At 45.6% G+C, this 24,446-nt stretch overlaps 2 protein-coding genes and 1 long non-coding RNA gene across 7 annotated transcripts in view; 2 read left to right on the top strand and 1 right to left on the bottom strand.

Moving 5' to 3' along the window:
* The window catches only part of Fank1 (fibronectin type III and ankyrin repeat domains 1), a 113,176-nt gene extending 107,765 nt beyond the window's left edge, over window positions 1-5,411 (top strand). For 2 of the 4 annotated variants that reach the window (XM_052711874.1, XM_052711872.1), the window contains 4 exons: window positions 173-338; window positions 1,924-2,067; window positions 2,627-2,840; window positions 2,950-5,411. In XM_052711874.1, the coding sequence (XP_052567834.1) occupies window positions 173-338; window positions 1,924-2,067; window positions 2,627-2,833 (517 nt within the window). In that variant the 3' untranslated portion in view covers window positions 2,834-2,840; window positions 2,950-5,411. The remainder of the gene's footprint in view (window positions 1-172; window positions 339-1,923; window positions 2,068-2,626; window positions 2,841-2,949) is intronic. The other 2 variants (XM_052711873.1, XM_052711876.1) reach the window with 2 other exon arrangements.
* A 118-nt stretch (window positions 5,412-5,529) lies between these two features.
* Window positions 5,530-24,446, bottom strand: part of Adam12 (ADAM metallopeptidase domain 12) — a 327,810-nt gene continuing 308,893 nt past the window's right edge. Inside the window, exons 21-23 of one of the 2 annotated variants that reach the window (XM_052711869.1) lie at window positions 22,649-22,822; window positions 12,791-12,921; window positions 5,530-10,279 (exon numbers count right to left, since the gene is read on the bottom strand). In XM_052711869.1, the coding sequence (XP_052567829.1) occupies window positions 10,225-10,279; window positions 12,791-12,921; window positions 22,649-22,822 (360 nt within the window). In that variant the 3' untranslated portion in view covers window positions 5,530-10,224. The remainder of the gene's footprint in view (window positions 10,280-12,790; window positions 12,922-22,648; window positions 22,823-24,446) is intronic. The other variant, XM_052711870.1, reaches the window with a different exon arrangement.
* On the top strand, window positions 10,292-19,319 carry LOC128093953 (uncharacterized). Its single transcript, XR_008212807.1, has 3 exons — window positions 10,292-10,580; window positions 12,035-12,112; window positions 15,100-19,319. It is a non-coding gene; the product is annotated as an uncharacterized LOC128093953 (long non-coding RNA).

The raw sequence follows: 24,446 nt of genomic DNA, 5'->3' as shown, positions 1-24,446 counted from the left end.
CTACATTTTCTCTATCAGGACATCTATATGTTTTGTGTGGATAAAACAGTTTTTTGTTTTTGTTTTTTTAAACTCAGTTGATGACTTTTTGATTTAATCCGGGTGGACAAAATGGGGCCCCGAGGTCCGCGGTGGCACTGACAGCAGACTCTGCTTTTTCTGTGTGTTGCAGTCTCATGCTGGCTTGCTATGCAGGGCACTTAGATGTTGTGAAATACCTCCGAAGACATGGAGCTTCTTGGGATGCTAGAGACCTCGGAGGCTGCACGGCTCTGCACTGGGCTGCAGATGGAGGCCACTGCCCTGTGATTGACTGGATGATAAAGGACGGCTGTGAGGTATGGCCTTCCTTGCTTCCTTGTTAACCACACTGTCTTAGGGATTTTATTACTGTGAAGAGACATCATGACCACAGCAACTCTCAGAAGGAAAACATTTAATTGGGGTGGCTCACTTATGGTTTCTGAGGTTCAGTCCATTATCATCATGGCAGGGAGCACGGCAGCATGCAGGCAGACGTAGTGCTGGAATAGCTGAGAGTCCTATGTCTTGGAGGCAACAGGAAGTCAACTGACTCACTGGGCTATATCCTGAGCATAGGAAACCTCAAAGCCCACATCCACAGTGACACATTTCCTCTACAAGGCCATACCCTCTCCAACCAAGCCACACCTTCTGATAGTGCCACTCGCTATGAGATTATGGGGGCCAATTACATTCAAACGACCACATACACCATACTAGTAAGAACTTGAAAGCATCCTCTGGGGTCTTGAAGAGGCAGGCAGACCTTGGTCACTTGCTGTGAGAAGTCTGAGAGGAGTCTCTGGCTCATGAGTTTGAAAGGCCTTGGAGGATCTTGGGGATCTGAGGCAACAACCAGGCTTCATCTCATCATGGAAGCCAAGGGAAGTGGGTCGAGCTCAGAGCTGGCCTGATGCATCTGTGCTGCAGCTCTGTGCCTTCATTCACTGCTGGTGTCTGTTTAGTTGGTCAATGACACCTTCCTGAGCACCTGCTACATGCTGGAGATGCAGAGATGTGCACAGGTCTAGCTGCTTCTAGTAGCTTTCAAAGTTATTCTTGGTCTCAGTCTCTCTCTCTCTCTCTCCCTCTCCCTCTTTCTCTCTCTCCCTCTCTCTCTCTCTCTCCCTTCCTCTCTTTCTCTCCCTCTTTCCCTCCCTCCTTCCCTCTCTCCCTCTCTCCCTCTCCCTCTCTCTCTCTCTCTCTCTCTCTCTCTCTCTCTCTCTCTCTCTCTCTCTGCTGTGGAGATGGATTTCTGAGTTTGAGGCTGCCTGGTCTACATAGTGAGACTGTCTCAAATTAAGAAAGCAAAAAAAAAAAAAAAAAAAAAAATAAACACTAGTGAAATTACATCCGCGGAGCTGGAGAGATGGTTCAGTGGTTAAGGGCACTGGCTGTTCTTCCAGGGGACCTGGGTTTGATTACCAGCACCCCCATGATGGCTTACAGCTGTCTGTAACTCAGCTTCAGGGGTTCTGATGCCCTCTCCTGGCCTCCGTGGCCACTGCATGCATAAGGTGCACAGATAGAACATACAGGCCAAACACCCACACATAGAAAATAAAACTAAAATTTTAAAATAATTAAAAACTACAGCTAAGGAAAGCAGATGGGCCCAGTATGAGGTATAGTTGGGTCCCTTCCTAGCCTGTCTTGTTTCCATTTTAACAGTGAAGATGAGTATTCCAGTAGGGGGTCCTTGAGCTGTCTCAGCAGAGGGGGACCCCCTATGAGATTCAGTATATCCCCTCCCCGAACACAGACATGAATTCAGCTAGCTCACCCCAGGTCTAGAAAATCAGGGAGCCTGGGGAAGTGCACACCCCCTCTGTATGTCTGCCCAACGATGCCACAGGAAGAAGTGGTTGAACTGAGGCAGTTGTCCCTTTGGTAACATAGGTAGATGTTGTGGACACTGGTTCAGGATGGACGCCGCTCATGAGAGTCTCTGCTGTGACGGGAAGCCAGAACGTAGCTTCACTTCTCATCGAGGCTGGGGCTGACGTGAATATGAGGGACAAAGATGGAAAGACGCCTCTCATGGTATGCCCTTCTCCCGGGGTCTCAGTTTTTATTACCACTAAACAGGGCTTGAGAGTTAAGCTGTTTATAACCGAACCCTGGGTTTGGTTGCATAATATTACTTATCCATTAACAATCGGGGGTGGGGGGTGGTCACTATTATATTTAAATGGGACTTATCATATTGCCCATGCCAGCCTCAAACTTCTGGGTCCTAGGGTCCACTTGAGCCTCTGAGTAAGCACTGTCCTGTGCCCCACTATATTATTTTGTCCATCCCCCCCTCCCCCCAAGTACTTCTAAGGACTCTCAACCCCAGTTCCCAGGGCCATTGTGGGATCAAAGTAGACCTGTTTAAACAATGAATTTGCTGCTTTTCTGCCCTGGGCTGTCTTGTGTCATTTCAGTGTGGACAGAGGGAAGAAACATTTTTTTCCCCTTTGCCACTGAACAGTCAGCAGGAGGCAGGCCAGAGCGGAGGTGCAGTGGGCAGTGGCCTGGCCCAGGGCTGCCTTGTGAGGAGCTACCTGAGCTTGTGCTGGAGGGGAGTGCTCCTCACGCCATACTTTTCTGTTTCCAGATCGCTGTCTTAAACAATCACGAACAGCTAGTTCAGTTACTTCTTGACAAAGGGGCCGATGCAAGTGTGAAAAATGAGGTAATGTTTATTGGGAGATCTCCCTTAGAGAAGAAAGACATGCATGAGACTCGCACACTCCAATCTGTAATTAAGTTCTGCTTCCTTCCAGTTTGGCAAAGGTGTCCTAGAAATGGCCAGAGTTTTTGACAGACAGGTGAGGACCTCCCTCCTGCCTACCAAAGCTGACTTTTATAGTTCTTTCAGACTCACAGAACCTGCCCAGACCTCCAAGGACATCTACCTGTTTGTTGTGGTTTTTCTAGAATGTACTCTCCTTATTAGAAGAAAGGAAAAAAAAGCTGCCGAGGAAGTCCTCTGTCCACTGACTGGAGCGTCACCCGTCTGAGAGACCGACCAGAGCAAAACAGCAAACCCTGACTGCTGGGCCAGACATGTGATGTGCCGAGTCTCTGAGGATGAGACGTTTATTTATTTAGTTGGAGATTCACAGTGACTTTTATGTAACAGGCAACTCTTCCCACATTGAAATACATCTTTTTACCTAAGCACATGCATATGTGGTCTCCTCACTGGGCGTCTACAGAACTGGAATGTTTCCTTGCCCTGTGCCTTTGCAGTTAGACATGAAACCAAATATTTATGTGCTGGTGCTCCACAAATGCGCACGCGGGTGTCCACTCCCGCCCCCCCCCAGCTGTCCTCAGGATGCTCCAGGCCTACTGGCCTTCTTCTTCTCATGTGTTTCTTATTATCTCTCCCACACCACAGCCGTCCAGGCTGCTGTCGCCTCCCGCAGCGGGGTGCCTCCTAAGCACCCAGGCGCTTTCTCTTAGGCTCTTGGCCTCACATCAAAGCTCCAGAATATATATCTGAAGACGGTGCTGTCTGTTAGCAGTGTTGAGTCGAAGGACAGTGCTGGGAGGACAGGTCCATCAGTTCATGTGTTTGCACACACTCACCTCTTCGGTCAAAGGTCCCAGCCCACAGGTGCCTGGACAGCTTCAGCAATGAGTCGTGTATTGCATTTAGTGTAGAGAGCAGACAAGATTTTTGAGGCAAATTGTATAGTTTGTAGACAAAGAGGGGCCAACCACCACCAAGACCGTTGGTTAGGAGTCCAAAGAGAGAAATGTGGGAAGCTTTAGGTAGGCCAAGCTCAAAAGCGAGCAAAGTTAGAGACACCACATGCATTTTATGTCTCTTGGGACAAACTGAGGGCCTTCTAGTAAAGCAGCTATAAAGGCCCTCACAGGAGTGGACTATTCTTTTTTTTTTTTAGCTAGGGAAGGCCCATGAGAAGGTAACCAAGGTTTAGCACTAGGGAAGCCACAGAGAGCGCAGCCACACATTGATGCAGATGTGAACAGCTATCAGCTGTCAGCCTTCTCTGCAGAGGTCATAGAGCATTCAGCTGAGGACTGCTCTGTGGGCTGTGTGTAATCCTGCCTGTAGACGTTGCAATGGCACTTTATCTTTCTATAAAGGCTTATCTTCTGCTTTGTTGGTGATCAGCATTGACACCCACCTTACAGTCCTCTCTGGGTCTGATGGAGATGGCATTCACCAGCCCCTCCATGGGGAAGGAGTACATCTCACATCCTTCCTTGCCAGCATCAAGCTTGGCGACATTGTCAACTGTCTGGCCTTACTACTGAACCATGCCTACATTCCTGAGATGGTCGCCCTGGGTTCTGGAGGACAGCTGGGTCTGCATGCTCAAAAGCCACATTATTTGCCATGCATTTGCCTGATGATTAGAAGGTGGTTTGCAGCCTGCTTATTTTATCCCCCAAGTAACTCATGGTGCTGTTTTTCTAACTCATTAAATTACATGCTTTATTTTTATAAATTTATTATTTATTTTTATGCAAGGCTTTTTGTTGTTCCTTTTATAGAAATCGAGCTCACTTTGTCTCAACTCTTTTGTTTAGTAATTTATGTATTTAGGCCTCTGAGTTTTCCCCTGGGGAAAACTTTGTTCTAGTATCATAAGGCTTTCTTTCACTGAACCTTCCCGATCCTAAGACACTATGGGGTCACCTGTTAGTCACCTTTGTGGGTTTCTTTCAGACCTTCTGAACTGGATTATCAGAGACAGGGCAGAGGAGTAGATTTTAACAAGCACAATAGGTAAATGCTTCTAATTCTGGGAATTTGAAAAATATCCCATAGTATAGACATTATTTCCAGTGTTACATTTGCTGTTCTCCAGGTGGCTGAAGAATTCCTACATTGCTCGGGCATACAGTTGTTTTGTTGGCTTTTGTTTGTTTGTTGACTCTTTGATCCTGAGAGGCACTAGGGCAGAGGTCAGATGCTGTGCATTTGGAAGGCCTGTGTGTGTGTGTGTGAATTTGATTTGTTAGTCACCTGGTGACGTCATAAAACCTACTCGCTTTGTCTTGGGTTAAGTAGTAATAACAGAGATTCCTTTATTTTTGCTATAATTTTGAATATATATATATTATTTTCTGCAGTTTTATGAAGTTGGATGCTATTTTAAAAATGTGTAAGTGTATGTCAATCATTTAGATTTTCTTTGCTGATAATCTGATACTCCTATGACTGCTTACTTTTTGAACTTTTCTATAAGTAATATGAAGTTTTAAAATGATTTTGATGGGTTATGAATTCACATTGTTCAGAATGGTATCGGTTCCCCACTGTCTCACCAGTGCTGTTTTGACAGGCATTTTCTCTCGTCTTTGTTCCCAGGACTGGCAACATGAATACCTTGACCCTTCCACACTTCTCCTCAGCTGTTTGTCCAATGCTCCAAGATGCCCTTACATTTATAAATGCATGAAAACATGTTTTTCTACACAAGACCATCCCTTTATTTTTGTATCAATAATCTTCTGAATAACAAACGAGACATCCAATGTTTATCTGTTTACTGTTTATTGGATATAATATTCTTAACAATGACATTTTCTACTGAACTAGTAGGCTGTATTTACTTGTAGATCCTCCATATGAGAAATGCGTACAACAATAACAGCATGTAACATACAAATGTGAAAACATGAGTTTATCAAAGCGCTATCAATGGATGAAGCCCTGCAGAATGACTCTGCAGGTTGACCGAGATGTAATGTTAATCAGAAAGGAGCTAAGCAGCTTGTGGCCAGTTAGAGCTATCTTGCTTGCTGCCACAAACATCGAGATGGTTGGCTTCCCAATCACTACCATGTTGCCCAGATAGGAATTTTAGTTCTAAGGGTCCTGCCTTGGAGTCTCATGACATTTGTGTGCGTGTATGTTTTCTGGCCACTGCCGTATGAAGTACCAACATACAGGCCAAGGAAGGCAAACCAGCATTTGACTTGTTTGTAAAAGAAGTCACATGATACTGAATCTGTCTCAATTTAAATGTACTAAATTAAGGACTAGAATGTTACCTTCTTGGAGAATTACAGATATCACAGAACATGCTCTTTGAAAGTAGGCAGGTGGTGGGGCTCTCAACTTGCAGAGGCCCAAATCATTTTCCAGCTGAAAATGACTCTTGAGTTTTAGGCCTTCTGGCAATCTCATCCATTATTGAGCATCCCAACAAGTCCACATGCGGCGTTTCTGTTCCTAGTTTCTCTCATATGAGAGAAGCTTGCAGTGGTTTGATAATAAAGGGCTATTACTTTCCCATGTGTGTGTGTGTGTGTATGTATATATGTATGTATGTTGTTCTCCACAAAAGGCACGGAAATGGTACATTCATGTCTGTGCAAATGTCTCCTGCAAGGGTCCCCACTGCCCGGTGGTTCTGAGCATGGGGCTCACAGATCTGGGAGAATTACTTCATCAGAGTTGAAAAGCAAGAGATCAGGTTGCAGCAACAGCATTTTGCCGTCAGTGCTAACTTGATTTTCGATGTCCAACTTCACCTTCTAATCAGAGCAAGGCATTAGGAGGGAGGTCACTGTGGTTGACATGCTGTGGGATAGGTTCAAGGCTGGTGTGTGCTGGGGGGTTGCTCTGTACTATGGCCCTGGAGAAGGTTGGACTGTACTGTCTAATAGGTGAACCTTGAAGGGTAGCCACACCCCGTAACAGTTGCCACTTCGGCATGAAGTAGTGACAAAGGCAGAGCGTGGCTCTCTCGGATGAGAGAGACTTTGGCATGGGGTCGGGCCAGAATAAGGCATTTGTGATTGGCAAGAGAGAAAGGCAAACTGGTGCCTATGTTTTCCTGTGTACTCGGTGTGATGGAGTTGTGTGGCAAAACTGGGAGTGGAGGGCTAGCTTCCAGTATGAGTGGAAGAGACAGAAAAAATGGCCTCTGTAGTATCCTCCCTCACTTGCCACACTGCTCAAAACACCCTGCTTTCAGTTCTGGGGAGCTTCTGGGACTGCTGGTGTCTCTTAGTCTGGGTCATTTGTGTATGACTGAGGCCATTTGAGAATGGTGGGGGAGGATCTGTAGACAGTGTCCCCGGGCTGGGGCCGGATCTAAGAGAATTCAAACGTGAAGCAAGCCTCGGAGGAAAGAGCTGCAAGTGGCCAGGCGCCCTCCTGCCCAGCCATTGTCCTCCTGGGTGTCAGGGTGGCGCTGGCTCAGAGTGCTCAGTAAACATCTGCTGAGAGGCAGGAGGATGCTCAGGCCTTCCCATTGGCCCAGCTCCAACCTCTTTGTAGCACCGTGGGGATCACAGGCTCCTAAGAACATTCAAACACAGATCAGGGTTTGGCAGTTCTTAGGGAATGCATTGATGGGTTGTATTGATTTGCTGGAGAACAATGACCCATAGCTTCAGCCTGAGAATTCCTAATAAAGTTAAGAAGGCATAAAAACGCCTCCTCAGAGACCAGTCGGGAATATTTCTTCCCGTGGAGTTTAATTTGTTGCTTGTGTGGTTTCTGTGATGTCATTCCACATGTGTAAGCTGGGAACACTCACAGAGAGTGCGAACCCGGCATGCATATTTTGAAATGGAAAACTGTACTGTTGCTCTTCATCTGAGTCCATGTGCTGGGAAAACAGACTTGGGAATACTGTAGGTGACCAGCTTTTATATGGAATGCCTGCGAAGTTCACCTGCCTGGAAAGTGGGGTCACATCACCTCTAACTATTCCTTGATACAGGAAGGAAATGAGAACATCCAGCCATGCCTCGTGTCTAGGCACTGGACCACTTTCCTGGACCTTCTCGGGGATGGTCTCACGAAACTCAACCAACTCTAATCATGTCTATAGTGTGTTTAAACATAAGATGGGCTGCAATTGAACCGTGAGTATTAACTTTGGTCTCTGTCATGTAAAGGATGTAGAAAGGGAGAGAAAAACTACTCTCTTTCAAAAAACCTCAATGCTAGTTATTGGTTCCTAAGTTTTGTTAAAATTGAGGTTGTTGCTAAACATGCTTCATTTGATAACTACTATATCTTAGAGGTATTCCTTTAATAATACTGTCTGTCCTGTAAGGGATATCAGGATTAAATATATTCTTATTCAGAAATGGATGCTGGTTCTGGAAAAGCAAGCAGCCATCACAGCTCAGCTGAGAAGGCACCACTGGCACCCTTGGCAGCCACTGGGGAGATGGCAGAAGATCACAGTTCCCACTTCATTTAAGCCAAACTCTCCCTGATCCTCCAAAACCAAGGTACAGAAATGACAGAAGAAATATGGGTTCCTAGCTTCCCCCTCACTCCCACCCAAAATGGGCTTACATGCCCCAGCTAGAGCTTTGAGTGTCTCCAAAGACAATGCTCACACAGCTCTGTAACTTTTCCAGTTGTGTGTGTCTGGCCTTAATACAACTACTCAATATCACATCAGTTAAAACAATTCTGGTGGCAGCAAAATGGTCACCATGCCATGAAAAGAGGCAGGCTATGAGAGTTCTTTTATGTATCTGTGATGTGGATTTATTTATCCACCATCATGAAGGCCATGTTTCCCAAAGCTGAATACAGTTTTGAACTCTGGAAAGAAAACCAAATTCTAAGCCTATATTTCCCCTTCTGCTTCAAGGTATAGGCCAGTCATTGATATGACCCTTCCAAAGAAGCCTGATTCTAAAATACTCAGACGTTACAGAACCTCAGTTACCTTCTATTGTGAACGCTGGTCATCCCAACACTCTGCCAGGACACAGTGAAGGCCTCTGGCACTTTGCCTTACATGATTTTTTTTAAAAATGTATCTTTCATAACATTAGGTTGAGGCATCTTAAAGATCTGCTCCTGAAGGTGGCTTTCCAGACATCAGAAGAATAAAAGATGGAAGGGTTGCCTGGTTGGGTCTTCCTTTCACGAGCCTTCAGCATTAGGGAACTGATTTCTTTGTCATCTTATGATACACTAACAGGTATGTTCCTAGTGTGGGAAAGACTGAGACTATGCTGAAGAGACCAGGATGCCCTGAAGGGAGCAGACAGGTGACTTTGGGTTCTTTGTCCAATGACTACTAATAAGGACAGCAGACATAGGCTGTACAATGAGAATAGCATTCCATGTGGTTATAACTTTTGCAAGCATATGGATTCTACCTAATTTTTAATAAGCTGAGCCTTGCAGTAAGAAGGAGAGTTTGATCTCCAGGGTTGATCGGCTAGCTCTGGTTACCAGTTCACATCTGAAAATGTTTATGGTCCCATAGAAAGCCTCCTCTATCTGTCAGAACACAGGGTCATTGTCTGACAGTCAAGAAGACAATGTGGTAATTTGCTTAGCTCTAAAGGGGGCAGGAGACAGGGCTCTGCAGTGCCTGGCCAGTGGCTTTCCTGCAGAAACACCACCGTTCCCAATGTAAACAACACGCCCATGCCAGCCCTCTGCAAGAGGGCACCCAGAGAGAGACTCCTCCCGCTCTGGGAGCAAAGCCTCGTATAGCACCACAGACTTCTTTGCCCTCCAAAGGTGTTCACAGCTGCTCAGCTCAAGGTCAAATGTCTGCCTGGACTAGGGTTCCAGTCTCTATTCCGGTGTGGCCACACCTCAACCTTCTTGCTTGCATCCCAGGTTTTCTCCAAAGCTGCTGGCCAGAACCAGATACTACCAGTTGTCTGAGAGCCTCAGGGTGCAGGGCCTGAAGCCTTGTCAGTATGCCGAGCCCAAGACCTTCCTGAAGGCCCTGGCTACAGCCCAAGATCGGGATTCCAAAAAAATAAAAACAAAAAACCCATTCCAGGTTCCGCTTGGGGTCTCCTGAGCTGTGTGTCTGGTGCTATAACACAGCCTTGGGGAGCTGGGGAGCTGTTTTCCAATAAGGCCTCGAACAGAAAGTAAACATCTCGTCTTGGATCCCATCAAGCAGGATATTTCAAGTCCGCCAGAAGAAGAAAAGCACAAGGAGCCTTCTGTAGAAACCCCCGTGATGGAACAAATGCCTGCTACGGCGCCCTGCGCAGTAATAGACACTTTGCATAAATTAATAACTTACAAGTACCTGAGCAAGGACACAAAGCACCACAGCACAGCACCGACGGCAGCAGCTCAAAGTTCTGGAAACAACGGCGTTTGAAACACTTTAAAAATTCTGCAAGTTGGTACAAAAAAAAAAAAATCACTCCGATGGAGTTGACAATAGTGCAAACTTGTGTCTTCACTGTTGAGGACCAGTCTGGGCTTGCTTGTCACTTGATGTAGGCATTGTGGGAAGATCTGGGCCCTTGATGCTTAGGAGCAGGTCTGAATCAAGAGCAAGCCAGAGAGAAAACAAAACCGCAGTCACACTCTCAGAAGTCATGCTATAGACACACAAACTTGGAAGGAGTCTGCTCCTGTACGCTGGTGAGTCACCCACTCCCGCCTCCTGAGATCGGAGGCCAGGCTAGCTTTTGCGAGAGAATGCAGATCATATAAAGGACCTCACTGCAGAACTTCTACTGATTTATGACAGGTCACCTCCCCTCTCTGGAGCTGTGCCTCCCATCCATGAGTTGATTCTAGAACAGCACCATTTGCAGAAAAATGGACATGAATCGCTCAGGTAATTTCTAGTTTTTATTTATCTGTATGTCTCTGCATATAAGTGCAGGTGCCTGTGGAGGCCAGAAGTGGGTGCTTCTGATCCCCCTGGAGCTGTTACTGTCATTTACTGGGTGCGAGAATGGACCACAAGATACAACAAAACCCACTTTAAGAGTTTTATTAGGGGGATATGAAAGGGGCAAGTGCTGCAGGCCCGCTGGAGGGAGAAATTGTGGCTGAAGGGGGCAAGGAATGGGCAGAGTCGGCTTTTAAGGATAACCTTGAGAATGTGTACAGGGGCTTACATAGCCACACCATGCATGCATGTGCATAGATTACATGGTCACGCTGTGCACAGATTATGTAGGACGTAAGACCGTGGGGTGACGAGGCATTTTGCCTATATGCTGACAGTGCATGCATGGCCATGGGACTCTAGAAGCAGCTGGGAGGATGTTGGAAATGATAACAATTACAGATAGTTGTGAGTCACCCAATGTGAGTACTGGGAGAATCGACAGGGGCAGGATTAAGTGTTCAAAATCTGGCACATGTTTACACTTTCATTTATTTCAATTTTATTTTATTTATTTATTTTTTTTGGTTTTTTGAGACAGGGTTTCTCTGTGTAGCTTTGCGCCTTTCCTGGGACTCACTTGGTAGCCCAGGCTGGCCTTGAACTCACAGAGATCCGCCTGGCTCTGCCTCCGGAGTGCTGGGATTAAAGGCGTGCGCCACCACCGCCCGGCTCAATTTTATTTTTAACCAGCTCCAACATAACCCAGTGGCTACTTGATTACATTGCACAGCTCAAGAGATGGAGAGCCAGGCTGCCATCAGTTAGAGGTTAGACAGAGCATTGCTTAGGAGCATTCTGAGTGCTCCTCCTGTCAGCCCTATTATATCCATGTAGTAGTTTTATCTAGTAGAATATAAAAAGTTACTCAAATGCTATGCAACCTTTTCTGCATTTCCACAATGGTGAACTAGATGGTTCTCCTGACCCTCTGACCAGCATTATCTCTGAGATTTATGAGGCAGCCATTTCTTTCCTAGGCCAACATTCTTCCCAAGAGTTGTAATGAATCTGATGTGTATCTTCCCCTGCAGAGATGCGAGTTACTAAGCATGCAGCCTGGCCAACAGTCAGAAGAACCTTTGGTTCTCTGGTGCTTAGAGCGCTCATGGCCTGCTAAAGGGCATGTGAGTCAGAAGAGTGGGTTGTGAGTTTAACAATCTGCAAGCTAGGCCTGGTGGCTCCTTCCCATCACAAAGGAGGGTGAAGGACCAGGAGGCTCAGGTCAGCCTGGGCTATGAGGGAAATGGAGGCTGGGGATATGTAGCACTTGCCGAGTATGTTCTAGCCCAAGAACAGAGGAAAAACAACAACAAAAAACCCACATGGGAATGATTTCACCGAGGATGAGGATGAGCTGCAGCATTTGCTAATTTCCATGTTGTCAATGTTCCCAGCTACACCGTGGTACCAGCAGAGGTGGAAGATGGGAGGGCACACAGCATGCCATGGATTCCACCATAGAGATACCTGATGTGAGTAACCTCAGCAGCAAGTATCCGGGAGCAGTGTTTTGAGTATTTATTACCCTTGTTTTAAATGCAACTTGATATACTTTACTATTTAATATTGGCTGGGTTGCAAAGGCACGAGCCAGCTTCAGCCCAGCTGTGGGTTCCCTTTCCCTGTGTAAGTAGAGTTTGGGCTACATCTGCCTCAGCTCCTGTGGGGGAGGGTGGAAATGACCACAACCAGAGAGAGCCTGCACAGGTCACTCACTCAGCTGCAGAGAAGCCCCCAGGTGACCCTAGAGAGCAGCTGCTTAGGCTTCATTTCTCCATAGTCTCCCAACCTGAACTAGTGTCTCAGCCCCTGGAGTAGGGAGAGAAGGTCTTGGTGAGGGAGGTCCTGCCTTCATACAGATATTCCATTTTCCTTAGTGCCTGCAGGAGACCAGGCTGGGCCTTCAGCGGCAGCTCATCTTTCCTGGGTCATCTTGCTATGATCTCTCAAATAACTGAGCCATTGCTGAGAGCCCAGGGTGATGTTTAGGTATGCATAGGTATAGTTAGCATCAACTGCTTCCTGGTTACTTTTATACATATCTCCCATCCTTCCCAACTTGCGGGCAAGTAGGAAACATGGCTTAACGCCTGATATCTGCCTTCCAGTATGGTTCCTTCAGCTACCCTACACCATTAGGGAACACCCACCTGTTTGGGGCTGGGCGGAGCCCAGGCTCCTGCTGCCCTGGGGTCCTCAATAAGGCACTAGTGAGCCGAGATGTCCTGCTCAATGGATCAGCAGGCAGAGGCTTCTGAGGAGGGCTGGGCTTGCGGCTGCCCTGCAACAGACAAGAGGTCACATGTGACTCCTCAACTCTGTGGCCAGAACTGGACCCTGGGACCCAGCAGTCTTCTGGAAGGCAGTGCACATTGCTACACAGCCCTGGCCTCATCTCTGATGCACAACCCTTCTTCAATACTAAGGACAGCCTGTCGTTAGCCTTCACGTGGACTTTTCTGTACCATTAAAAAGAATCACACAGGTACACTCAAATGTGGGTCATCTATCAGTACCCCAAAGGATGGATATAAATCTACCCATGCCTTCAGACAATCTCCAGTTTACAAAGGACTGGCTAAACTGGATGCACAGGATCCAGAAGACAGCCGTCTTTCTCCTGGGGTCAGGATCCGAAACAGATAGTGCAGCATGTTGTACCAAGCAGCCCAACTACTTGTGGAAAGGAGCCATGCAGTGACTTGTGAGACAGTTAAAGATTGGGGAAGACACTACGGGGTGATGCACTGCTGGCCAAGGGGTCACAGTGAGAACTTGAAGGTTAGTCTCCATTGAGTTACATCCAAAGGCCACTGATCTGGGACTCACTCAAGTCTACCTCTCTGGAAAATGGAGCAATCTATCTCATAGCCCTGTTATGAGGCTTAAATAAAAGAACATGTAAGATGTTCCCAGCACATAGATAATAATGATTCCAGCAGGTATTCACGTGGCAGCTTTAAATGCTTAATGGAAACACAAGAACTCTTAAGCCTCCTCCTGGAGTACCTTCCTCTCTGCCCCTGGAGAGGGCCAGTCAGCAAGTGCTGGACACACTCTCCTGAGGCCCAGGGTAGGTCTGGTCAGCACGATACTTTCCATTCTTGGCCTCATCATTGCAGGGAACAGAGTTAGCAGCTCCTACAGGAGGCCCTGACAATTAAAGGAGCTGGTGCACTTTCATGACTAGGCATGGTGGGGCACACCTCTAGTGCCAGCCATGGAGGATACACAGCAAAACCCACCCAAAACCTGCACTGTCTCAGGACTCGGTAGGCCATGGGTCCAGTAGGACCCAAGCATTACTTCAAGTGCTTGTGATGTTTTCACAGGGCTTGTACTAAAGCCGGATCTCCTGAGCCACAGACTACAGCTCAGAGGATGCAACACCAGATTCCCCGTCCAACAGCTCCCTGCAAAATGATGGGGCTACTACAGAAGTCAGTAAAGCACAGCTGTGTGGGAGATGTGCCAAGAATGAACATTAGACAGACTGGGTTCGAAAAGAGCCGCTGAACAGGGGCCAGACATACAGGTGACACGTCTCTATCAGATTTCATCAGAGGAAACACGAGAAGGCTCTGGAATACAGACACCCACCCTGGGTAGGTGTAAGGACCACACCGGCTGTACACACTCAGGCCCTGAGCTTTGGGCATGTGCAGAGATACCAGCCCTCCCTCAGGGTTGGTCCGAGGACTGACACAGTAAAGCTCTTAGCCCAGGGCCTGGCATGCATTCACCCATGGATAAGAGCTGCTGCTGTTTGACAGCTCTGATTGACAGCGATTTCACCCTAGCAACAAGCCCTGGGTAATGAGGCCACACACAAATCAAGCTCCATTTCTTAACACGGAACAGAAAACTACAAGCACAATGTCCATGTGTAATATAAAAATGAAAGCACATACTCAACATGAGGAGGCTCAGGTTATGGAATCATTCCTTACAAAGCAATACTAATTTTGCTGCTAAATATGACTAAGTTTCCAGTATCTGCAGGAAAGATAACAGCAGGGTTTTATTGGTGTGTGGAAGAAAAGGCTATGTGTATGTTACAGTCTGTGTTAGCACATTTGGATTTATCATGGAAACTCAGAAGATAATTATGGCTTGCCTGAGATAGTCTCAATTTGTGCTCACAGTCTCATTATTCATCACATTCTCTCAGATGGCTCTCAGCTTTGAGGACAAATGGTGTGTTTATCCCTGTGATAAAACTCCAAACAGCCATGATGCCGAAAGTTCTTGAGCCCTGGGGACAGCAAAGGACCCATCTAACCCCCTTTGCCATGGTCAGGACATGATCTAGCCTAGATGGTTGAATATGAGGTGTCGAGCCTTTGTAAAATGCAGCTCCCTCTGCAGGAGTTAAGAAAGAGCTCCAGGGGGTGCAACGCAGGTACATTTTTCTTCAGTTTGTATTTTCAACAAAATTCAAACATTCCTTTTCCCTTAGGCCCTGGAGAAAAGTACCACTCTACCCGTCACGTGGGATCCTGGACCTCTACTTCCCACCTGTGTTCTAGCAATAGCAATGCGTTGTGACGTTCTCTCCCTCCCTCCCCTCCTCTCTCTCAACTTTGAAAGCAAACATGCCAAAATCAAAATATAACCCTGTTGCCTTGACCATCATCCTGTTACCAGCTTGCACATAATCTACAACAGCAAGTATGTCCTGCTATCTGAGGGTTCTGTGCAGGAAGACTGGAGCCTGTCACCACAGAAAGCCAGAGTTACCACCAAGGTCCTAGTGTGACATTAACACATTTCACTGTAATGAGTGAGTCTGTCTCTGGCTAAAAATATTGTGGAAATTATGACCATAGCCAAGATTGTAACTATTACCACCACAGTGATGTAGGCATCATGGAACTGACCAAAGCTGCCATACTAGTGGGTCTTCCTTAGCCAGAAACATGGCAGGGAGGGCCACTGTGCCCTCCCTTTCTCCAATGATTAGATAAAATGAATACTTCCAAATTTCCCTTTAAAAATAACCCAAAAAAACTGGATAGCTGTATGAGTAAGATATTATTGAATCAAAACACAGTGCCAGGAGAAGGAAGGAGGAGACTGAAAGAAGGTGTAGACATCTGACTCCTTAAGAAAACCTGAGTCTGGATTCCTGTCTGCAGAGAGTAACCCAGAAATCAAGTCGAGACCTTTGGGTGGAAACCAGATGCCCTGGCTTAATGGGATGACATTCTCTCCCCAACCTCTCTGCAGCAAAGCTCTGGTGCTCTGTAAAGAGAGGCATCAGGTTAAGAGCTGTCAAGACAAAAATGCACACTATACTGACTGCGGAGTGCATCTCAATGCTGCAGGTGAAGCAGGTGGGTTTGAGCCCTTGACTTTCCTCTGTGGTAGTTTAAATATAATTGACCCCATCCGCTCATGGGCAATGTCATTATTAGGAGGTGTCGTCTTATTGGAGGAAGTGTGTCCTTGTGGGTGTGGGCTTTGAGGTCTCCTTTGCTTGTTTCACTCACTGTGACACTCAGACCACTTCCTGTTGCCTGTGAGTCAAGAAGTAGGACTCACTCTCAGCTCCTTCTCCAGCACCATGTCCCACCATGATGATCGACTAAACCTCTGAAAATGTAAGCCACTCTAATTAAATGTTTTTTCTTTATAAGAGTTGCCATGGTCCTGATGTCTCTTCACAGCAATAGAAACCCTAAGACACTACCTTTACTTCCTTGTTCATGGAATATGCAGCCTTAACTGTGCTCTGTTACCTCCATAAACTGGAGTGTAAGGTAGCAGCCTCTCTCACCTCCCAGGGGACAGAAACACCTGCCAAACACTCAGCTCTGTGGTACCTGCCACGTATTTAGTGCTCAGTGTGTGTTTGAACGATTTTATAACCATTCAAAGCACAACCACAGGCTCCTTGTACCAAAACAACATGCACACTTGAGTGTACACACACACACACACACACACACACACACACACACACACACACACAATTTGGTGGTAAATAGAACAATGACAGTGAATCCTGCCATTGCTCTTTGGCTGAAATTTCTGCAGTGTGGGTAAATGTTGCATAAACCAGGACTGATAATTCTCTTGGACATGGCAGCATTTTCTTCAAGAAAGGAGCATGATGCAGTAAAAATAAATCTTCCACAAATGATGGGTTTAATTTTTAAAAGTCCCTGCTTCTCTAACGCACCTGGGGGCATACTCTCTGCCCTTAGTTCACTTCTGTGATTTGCTGAGAAGACTTTAAATAACCTAATTTCCTGGAAAATGCTAGGAAGTAAAGCAAAATGGATCCTTAAATCAAGTGTGCCCACACATCAGCAGGCATCATTCTATGGGACAGATGTTTAGCAAAGCAAATTTAGGTAAGTACTGGGCCAATGGCACCCAGGTGAGGTTCAGCTTATTAGGAGAATGGCCACTGATGAAGACAACACTCAGATCCTTGGAGGACCCAATCCCATCAAGTCTAACAGTAGAAAACTGTAGATCTGTCATGACTTAGCCCTGTCTCCTTGACACACAATTTTCTGTGAGCTAAGAAATGTATTTCTTTTCTGGGACATGGAGTATGTTTTATTTAAATTGTAAGTGATGCAATTAACCCAGTAAATGAGACTTGTCTGAACAATGGGTTTCAGCTGGGGTGTCTTGGGAGACCGGGGATTCTCCCTGTCATGGGCCTTGTCTCTGGTCTCTTTCCTCCAGGAGTAACACTGGGCACACTGTAAGGCTATGGCCATGACTCAGTAGGTGAAGTGATGGCCACTCAAGTGTAAGGACCTGAGTTTGAATTCCTAGGACTCACGTAAAAAATCCTGAGGAGTTAGTGCACATATGTAACCATAGCACACCTGCGAAAAGAGACTCACCCTACTGTCAAAACCACATGCCTCAGCAAGGTGGAAAGACAAGTAGTCCTTGAAGGCTGTTCTGATTGCCACATGTGTGCACACAGCATGTACAAGAAGGTACAATTCAAGGACTGAGCATAGGAATAGAAGCTCACATTCCAAGAGGCACATTTGTGGACAAGAGAATGAGTTGAGTTTATGGAGGATGAGATGTTTTCTAGAAAGACAACACTTAGCCGTCAAATGTAAGGTTAACCAATGTAACTCTCATGATGGTACCCCACTCCTGGAGTGTATCTGTGATAAATTTGGACAAGCACTACAGGGTTAGCCATGCAGGCACATCTGTGCCATGTCATGTGGGATGATACCCAGGGAACTGTAAAGTGTCAGTGGATCCAATTCTTGCTGCCAAGTGAGAGTCACCTCTAGATACTGCCCACACCTGCACGGAATGGATTCCAGGTCCCTATGTGTGACGAGAGGGAAATCATGCAGTTATTTGTGCCACATGTCTCCGAAAGGCTCCAGACATAGTTCAGAGTCAGAATGTGGAGTTTTCAGTAACTGGTGGCTAAATGAGATGACTTCCTTAGGTTCACAAAAAGGCAGCTTTTAGGGTGGCTGCTTTGGAGGAGCCAGTTCTGTGGGCATAAATTACTGTGCACAACTCCTCCTGGATCACATGGCCTATTAGTCCCAGTTTGGCACTGTACAGAGGTGGCATTGCTAAAAAGGACTAAGAAGCCTCAACATGAGGGAATCCACTGGGTGGATGTTTACAGGCTCTGGGAGTACCCGAAGTATGTGTGCAAGGCACTGAGCATTGGTGCATATCCTGGGGTTCACAGCTCCTGTCAGATTCTCAAGTAAGTCCACAGCCTAGATACGTTTGGGATGTGCCTGTTGCCCTACAGCAAGATAAACCAAGGCAGGCCAAAAAAACAAAACAAAAAACAAATGGAAGAGAGAACTGTCAGCAGTCCACAAAACCAACTGAAGACACATCTAAGGATCCTAACTGGTAGTGAGTATGAAGAGAGTGTTGTGAGCATGCAAGGAATGAGAGATTCACAAAAGGAAAGCTACATTGATTTGATATTCAAAACCAGAGTTCCTGATATGCCAGAAGTCAAGATAGAATTATAACAAAGGATGGAAATTACTTTGAAAAAGAAACTTGTATTTACATCAGCAAAGAAGACTCAACAGTGAAGTTAAAAAGGAGCTATGGACAGCACCTGATAATTCACAGAGTGCACTGCTAAGGCAGTGCCATGGAGCTTATGGATATGAGCTCATGATGGCCAGTTCTGGACTCCTTGTGCAGTAACATGTCGATAGCTTGAAACTGGCCAGGATACAAGTTTTCAGAAGAGAAATTAGCTGAAAGCTCCCCCCGCCGCCAAAGAGCTCCTAGATATGAACTAGTTTGAGTGTTATCGGCAATAAAAGAAAAAGGAAGTTAGGTTGTGACAAGATGGAATAAACATAGCTTACCTTATTCCTTTTGGTGCTTGCAACAAAAAGATCATCAAGCAATTGACAGAAATTGAAAATTAAAGAAAAAGACTACCTGGAGAACTCTGGACTCAAGGAACTACCCAGTGGTGGACCCTTCTGTGTGCACATGGGTGCACGCTAGAGCCCCAGCCAGGATGTATAAAAGGAACAACAAGAAAATATGTAAGTCTATACAATCTGGAAATAACTAAATGGCTCCAAAGAAATAAAAATAAACTCAAGAAAGCCTCCCCTCTGTGGTGATAAGCCTGGGAAGAATGATGTCCAGAAAAAAAAATTGACCATATATGATTTTAGTCCAGCTCAACTCGAGACCCTCCTCCTCCTCAAAAAAAAAAAAAAAAAAAAAAAAAAGATCAGTGACACTTTTCTTGGAACAGAGACTGTGGAAAGAACTCTTGGTGGATTTCTTTTTGTTTTTTTTTCAAGACAGGGTTTCTCTGTGTAGCTTAGGAGCCTGTCCTAGAACTCACTTTGTAGACCAGGCTGACTCAGAGAAACCTGCCTGCCTCTACCTCCCGGGTGCTAGGATTAAAGGTGTGTGCCACCTCTGCCCAGCTCTTGGTGGATTTTTCATCAGTGCAGAGTCCAGATGAAATGGGAGGACTCCCTCACCCCCTGCAAAGTCAACCTAAACTTCTATACCCAGCAAAAATATCCTTCATGAATAAAAAAAAGACATCCTTAGATAAAGGGATGCTAAGATAATATGCCAACAATAGGCTTGCTTAAAAGAACAGTGAACTGAAGTCTTTCAGGCAGAAAGAAAATGATGGGATGTAGAACATCAGGAAGGGAGAAGAGCTGGAAGGATCAATATTGGAGCACATATAATCAGCTCCTCATTGGTTTTAAAAAGTCTGTTTTGCTGAAAGCAAAAATTCCATCTGAAGTGGCTCTTGATGCCCATAAAGACCACTTAAAATATTTTTACATGCATACATGTGTCCAAGTGTGTGCACATCACATGTAAGCCTGCAGAAGTCATGTGGGTTCTGGAAATTGAACCCAGGTCCTCTGCAAAAGCAGTAAGTGTTCTTAACCTCTGAGGCATTTTTCCAACTTCAAAGGCCATGATTTTAAATCATCTGTTATTTAAAAATGAGGTCAATGAGATCTAAAAGCTGGGAATTCTGCATTTCTCCTGAAGCAATAAAATAGTAGTACAAAGACAGATTGATTTTCAGAGAGTACTTTTTCTCAAGGCAAATTTTGACCCTCAGGAGATAACAATAACACTTGTAATCATGTTTTCATTATTGCTGATTGAAAGAGGTCAGTGCTGCTGAGCCTCCCACAAAAAACCAAGGAAATCCTATATAACACCCAGCCCCAAATTTCAAAATGCAGAGGTGTAGTGGGTAACTATTCCAGCTTTGACCTGGAAGTACTATCTCCAATGAGGTTTCCGGTAACTTTACTTGTTGTAAGTAGAACCTCCAAATAAACCTCCCTTTTAACTATGTGGAGTTGCCTTCAGCAAATCCTACCGGCATGATGTTGGCAGGGAAGTATGGAAAGCATGCCACAGCAGCCACAGAGGAGACTGAGGGTGGAAGCCACCCAGGCCTTTGGAGTTTGCCCCATGTTGGGTGCAAATATTGGTGGAAAATATTAAGGCAACTCCACGTAGTTAAAAGGGAGGTTTATTTGGAGGTTCTACTTACAACAAGTAAAGGGATAGGTTACAGGGTCCAGGAGAGGTGAAGTGCAGTCCAGCGGTGTTCTCTGGAGAACTCTGCTTGGTCTACCATCCAATATCCAGGATTACCAGGAACCAAGAGAGCTGGCACATCCGGATCTCAGGTCTTAAGGACTCCCGTCTTGGCCCCGTCTCAGGGGCAGGCCATAGGTAGGTGTGATAGTTACCGGAAACCTCGTTGGAGATAGTACATCCAGGTCAAAGCTGGAACAGCTACCCGCTACACAGAGGAGACAACATCCTAGATAAATAAACCTCAAATGCTAAGAAATGTTTAAAGCGAAACAAAAACTGATGGGCTCAGGCACATTTATCCTTGGCCACTTCAGCAACCCCACCTCTCAGGAACTGATTAAACTACTAAACAGAAAGAAAATGGAGATGTTCCATTTTATCAAACAAGCAAAACTTTGAAATACTCATCTTTGTCTTTCTCATCATGACCTTGCTGCTATCAATATCAGAACCTAAATATATGTAATACTCTAACTGAACATTGAACTTCATCCAGCCACTTAAAGATTTGTGTTTTCAATTTGATATTTCACTTGAATCCTCTCTAAAGGAACTCTAAAATGTACCTGTCTAGATCTTCCAGATGATAACTGTTTATAAAGCAAAACCCACAGCTATCAAACATACCCACTAACTTACAGGTACTTCACAAACTTTTCCACATCCAAGCAGCATGCTGCTGCTAAAGAGAACATTTTACAGGCTCTGCAATGCCAAGGTATATACAAACAACTTTAAAGCAGAAACACAGGCTGTAAAGCTATGTGCATAGAGAATACCCTGAATTATGTTAAAGATATGATTATAAATATATAAAATCAACACCATAGGAACATAAAACAATAGCATTTAAAAATGACTGTTTCATTATGCAAGTTGCCAACAGTACCCATTACCATTCTCAAAATATTATGGTTGAAATCCCAGCTTCTTCAGCTGTGAGTCATTAACTTAACGTACAGCAACCAAAAGCCAATTCAAAGCCAAACGTGTACTGAATCTGTGGTGGTCTGGCAGCGCTCGCCCATGTCGCATCCCATGACTTCACTGTAGCCTTGGTTCTGAACATACAGTGCAAACTATCATATCATGTACCACTGACAAACACTGCCAAGGATGCCTCATCTCAGATTCAAGACTGATAGGAATTGTCATGCTTCCACTGTACAATAGAAGGTTTTCTGCTCCCCTAGAAACAAAGGCTTAGTTACAGGAAATACAGACTTTCAATATTTTCCTATCATTCCTTACCTATATACCCAGAGTCCTACAAAAATTCCGCAAGTAAAAAGCACTTACAGTAGAAAAAGTTTTAAGTCCTGGCTTAGATGATAAATTATGCGGGCATGGAAACAATTCTGAATATTTAAAAAAATTACCTTAGGCACTGTGCTGGGGGATGTCTTTCTGTGTGCTGTGAATATATGTTGTTCCTGTTGGTTAATAAATAAGCTGTTTTGGCCTATGGCAAGGCAGCTTAGAGGCAGGTGGGAAATCCAAGGAGAGAGACAGGAAAGAGAAAGGCAGGGTCTAGAGAGATGCAAGCCACTGCCACAGGAGCAGCAAGATGCCAGCAGACCGGCAATACCACGACCACGTGGCAACTTATAGATGAATAGAAATGGGTTAAGTTATAAGAGCTAGCTAGCAAAAAGCCTGCCATAGGCCATACAATTGGTAATTAATATAAGCTTCTGAATGATTATTTTATAAGTGGCCACAGGACTGCGGGGCTAGTTGGGACTGGAGAAAACTTATGGCTACAGCACTGTATGTGAGTTATCTCCATTAACCATATGATTAACTGAATTCCATGTCATGCAGCCACTATGTTAAACAATTTGCCCAAGTTTACACGTTAGCAAGTAGCAGAGCCTGGATTTGAACTGCATCCCACCCAGTCAGCATGGGAGGCATACCTGGGCCTGCCTGAGTGCCGGATTGGCAGGCAGGGGCCTGGCAGGGCCATTGGGTACACGTGGGGCCTGGTAGAGAGGTGGGAGCACTCTCTGAGGTGACTGAGGCTGAGGGACGGCTGGAGTGTTGAGGGGCCTGCTGATGTCGATGTTCTGGCACTGCAGCGTCCGTCTGTCCTGCATGGTCAAAGCAGAGAGTCAGCCCTGATGGAGTTCACTTCCTGAGGAAAGAACTCTTAATCAGTCTGTGACCAGTGGGAAGGCAAAGTCCAGGGTGGCCATACAGAGGACTGTATTTACTTATTTACACCTCAAAATTCTAAAGGAAGCACCCCTAAATCTACAATAGAAACGTGGTTTTTTTTTTTTTTTGGTCTGTTTGTTTTTTTTTGAGACAGGGTTTCTCTTTCTTGGAACTCAATCTATAGCCCAGGCTGGCCTCAAACAAACTCACAGAGATCCACCTGCCTCTGCCTCCCGAGTGCTGGGGTTAAAGGTGTGCACCACCACTGCCAGGCAAGATGTGTTTTTTTTTTTTTTTTTTTTTTTTTTTTTTTGGTTTTTCGAGACAGGGTTTCTCTGTGTAGCTTTGCGCCTTTCCTGGGACTCACTTGGTAGCCCAGGCTGGCCTCGAACTCACAGAGATCCGCCTGGCTCTGCCTCCCGAGTGCTGGGATTAAAGGCGTGCGCCACCACTGCCTGGCCAAGATGTGTTTTTATGTAGATTAACAGAACAAACATTAAAAACCAAATAGGTGACAGTAGCCCTCGGAAGGCTGAGGCAGGAGGATTGAGAGTTTGAAACTAGTGTTTGCTAGAAGATTCCACCTCGATCAATCAGTCTTCAAGCTGTCTTAAGTAACAAATAGATGAAATGGACTTGAAGTCCCAAGTATGAAGACACAGACTTGATCATAAGGACGTTATGAAGACGGCGTGAGCTCAGTGTGCACAAGGCTCAGGGTAATGTGAGAACTAACTACTGGCTCCAGCAGCAAGGTGCTCATCTCTGAACAAACTTCCCTTGGGCTTTGAAGGAGGACCAGAGCAGGTGCAGCTTGACCTGGTACTTCACACTCTTTCTCTTTATAAATAACTTTATTGATGTAGGATTAATACCCAATCAACTGCATGCATTTAATGTGCACAACAGCGCTTTTTCTTTACCCAATTCTTTGTTTTGCGTCTGTGTTTTTGTGATTTGAACCGAAGATGCTTTTCATGTATGGGGATTACAGGCGTGTGCCACTGTGCCTGACTTGCCTGATGCCCATACCCATGGAGGTTGTGTGGTAACCCCGACAATGTGTCTGTCACCAGCAGAGCTTCCTTGTCACTTCTGCCTCCCCTCCCTCATTCCCTCTAGACCTTGGCATCCTCTTGGTGTCATTCTAAATGAGTTTTCAGGTTTTAAAGTTGTATGTAAGTGGCACCATAGACTATGTGCTCCTTTTCTGACTGGCTTTTCTGGCTTGGAATGGCTGCTCTGAGCTTCACCCCTGATGATTTGTGAGTCGGTGGCTGACTCTGTCTTCTTGCTGAGTAGCAACCACTGTGTAATATGCCACTGTTAATTCTCTCATCTGTTGGTAGACCTTTGGGTCATCTCCAGTTTTTAGTTCTTGCTCTTGGCCCCCCTAAAACACACCTTTCTAGATGGTGGTTCCAGGTTTGGGGATGAAGGGAGGCACATTTACTGGGAGTGATGGCTTCCCTTTTAGAGGCCCAATCTCTATTTTTTAGACCAAAAGAAGTAAAACAGCGCATTGCCTGCTGAATTGGTGATAATATTCTTTTCAGT

Source organism: Peromyscus californicus, unplaced genomic scaffold (assembly GCF_007827085.1).
Source record: "Peromyscus californicus insignis strain IS unplaced genomic scaffold, ASM782708v3 Scaffold_4__1_contigs__length_199733344, whole genome shotgun sequence".
Lineage (NCBI taxonomy): Eukaryota > Metazoa > Chordata > Mammalia > Rodentia > Cricetidae > Peromyscus > Peromyscus californicus.
This window is presented reverse-complemented; position numbering and strand designations above follow the sequence as displayed.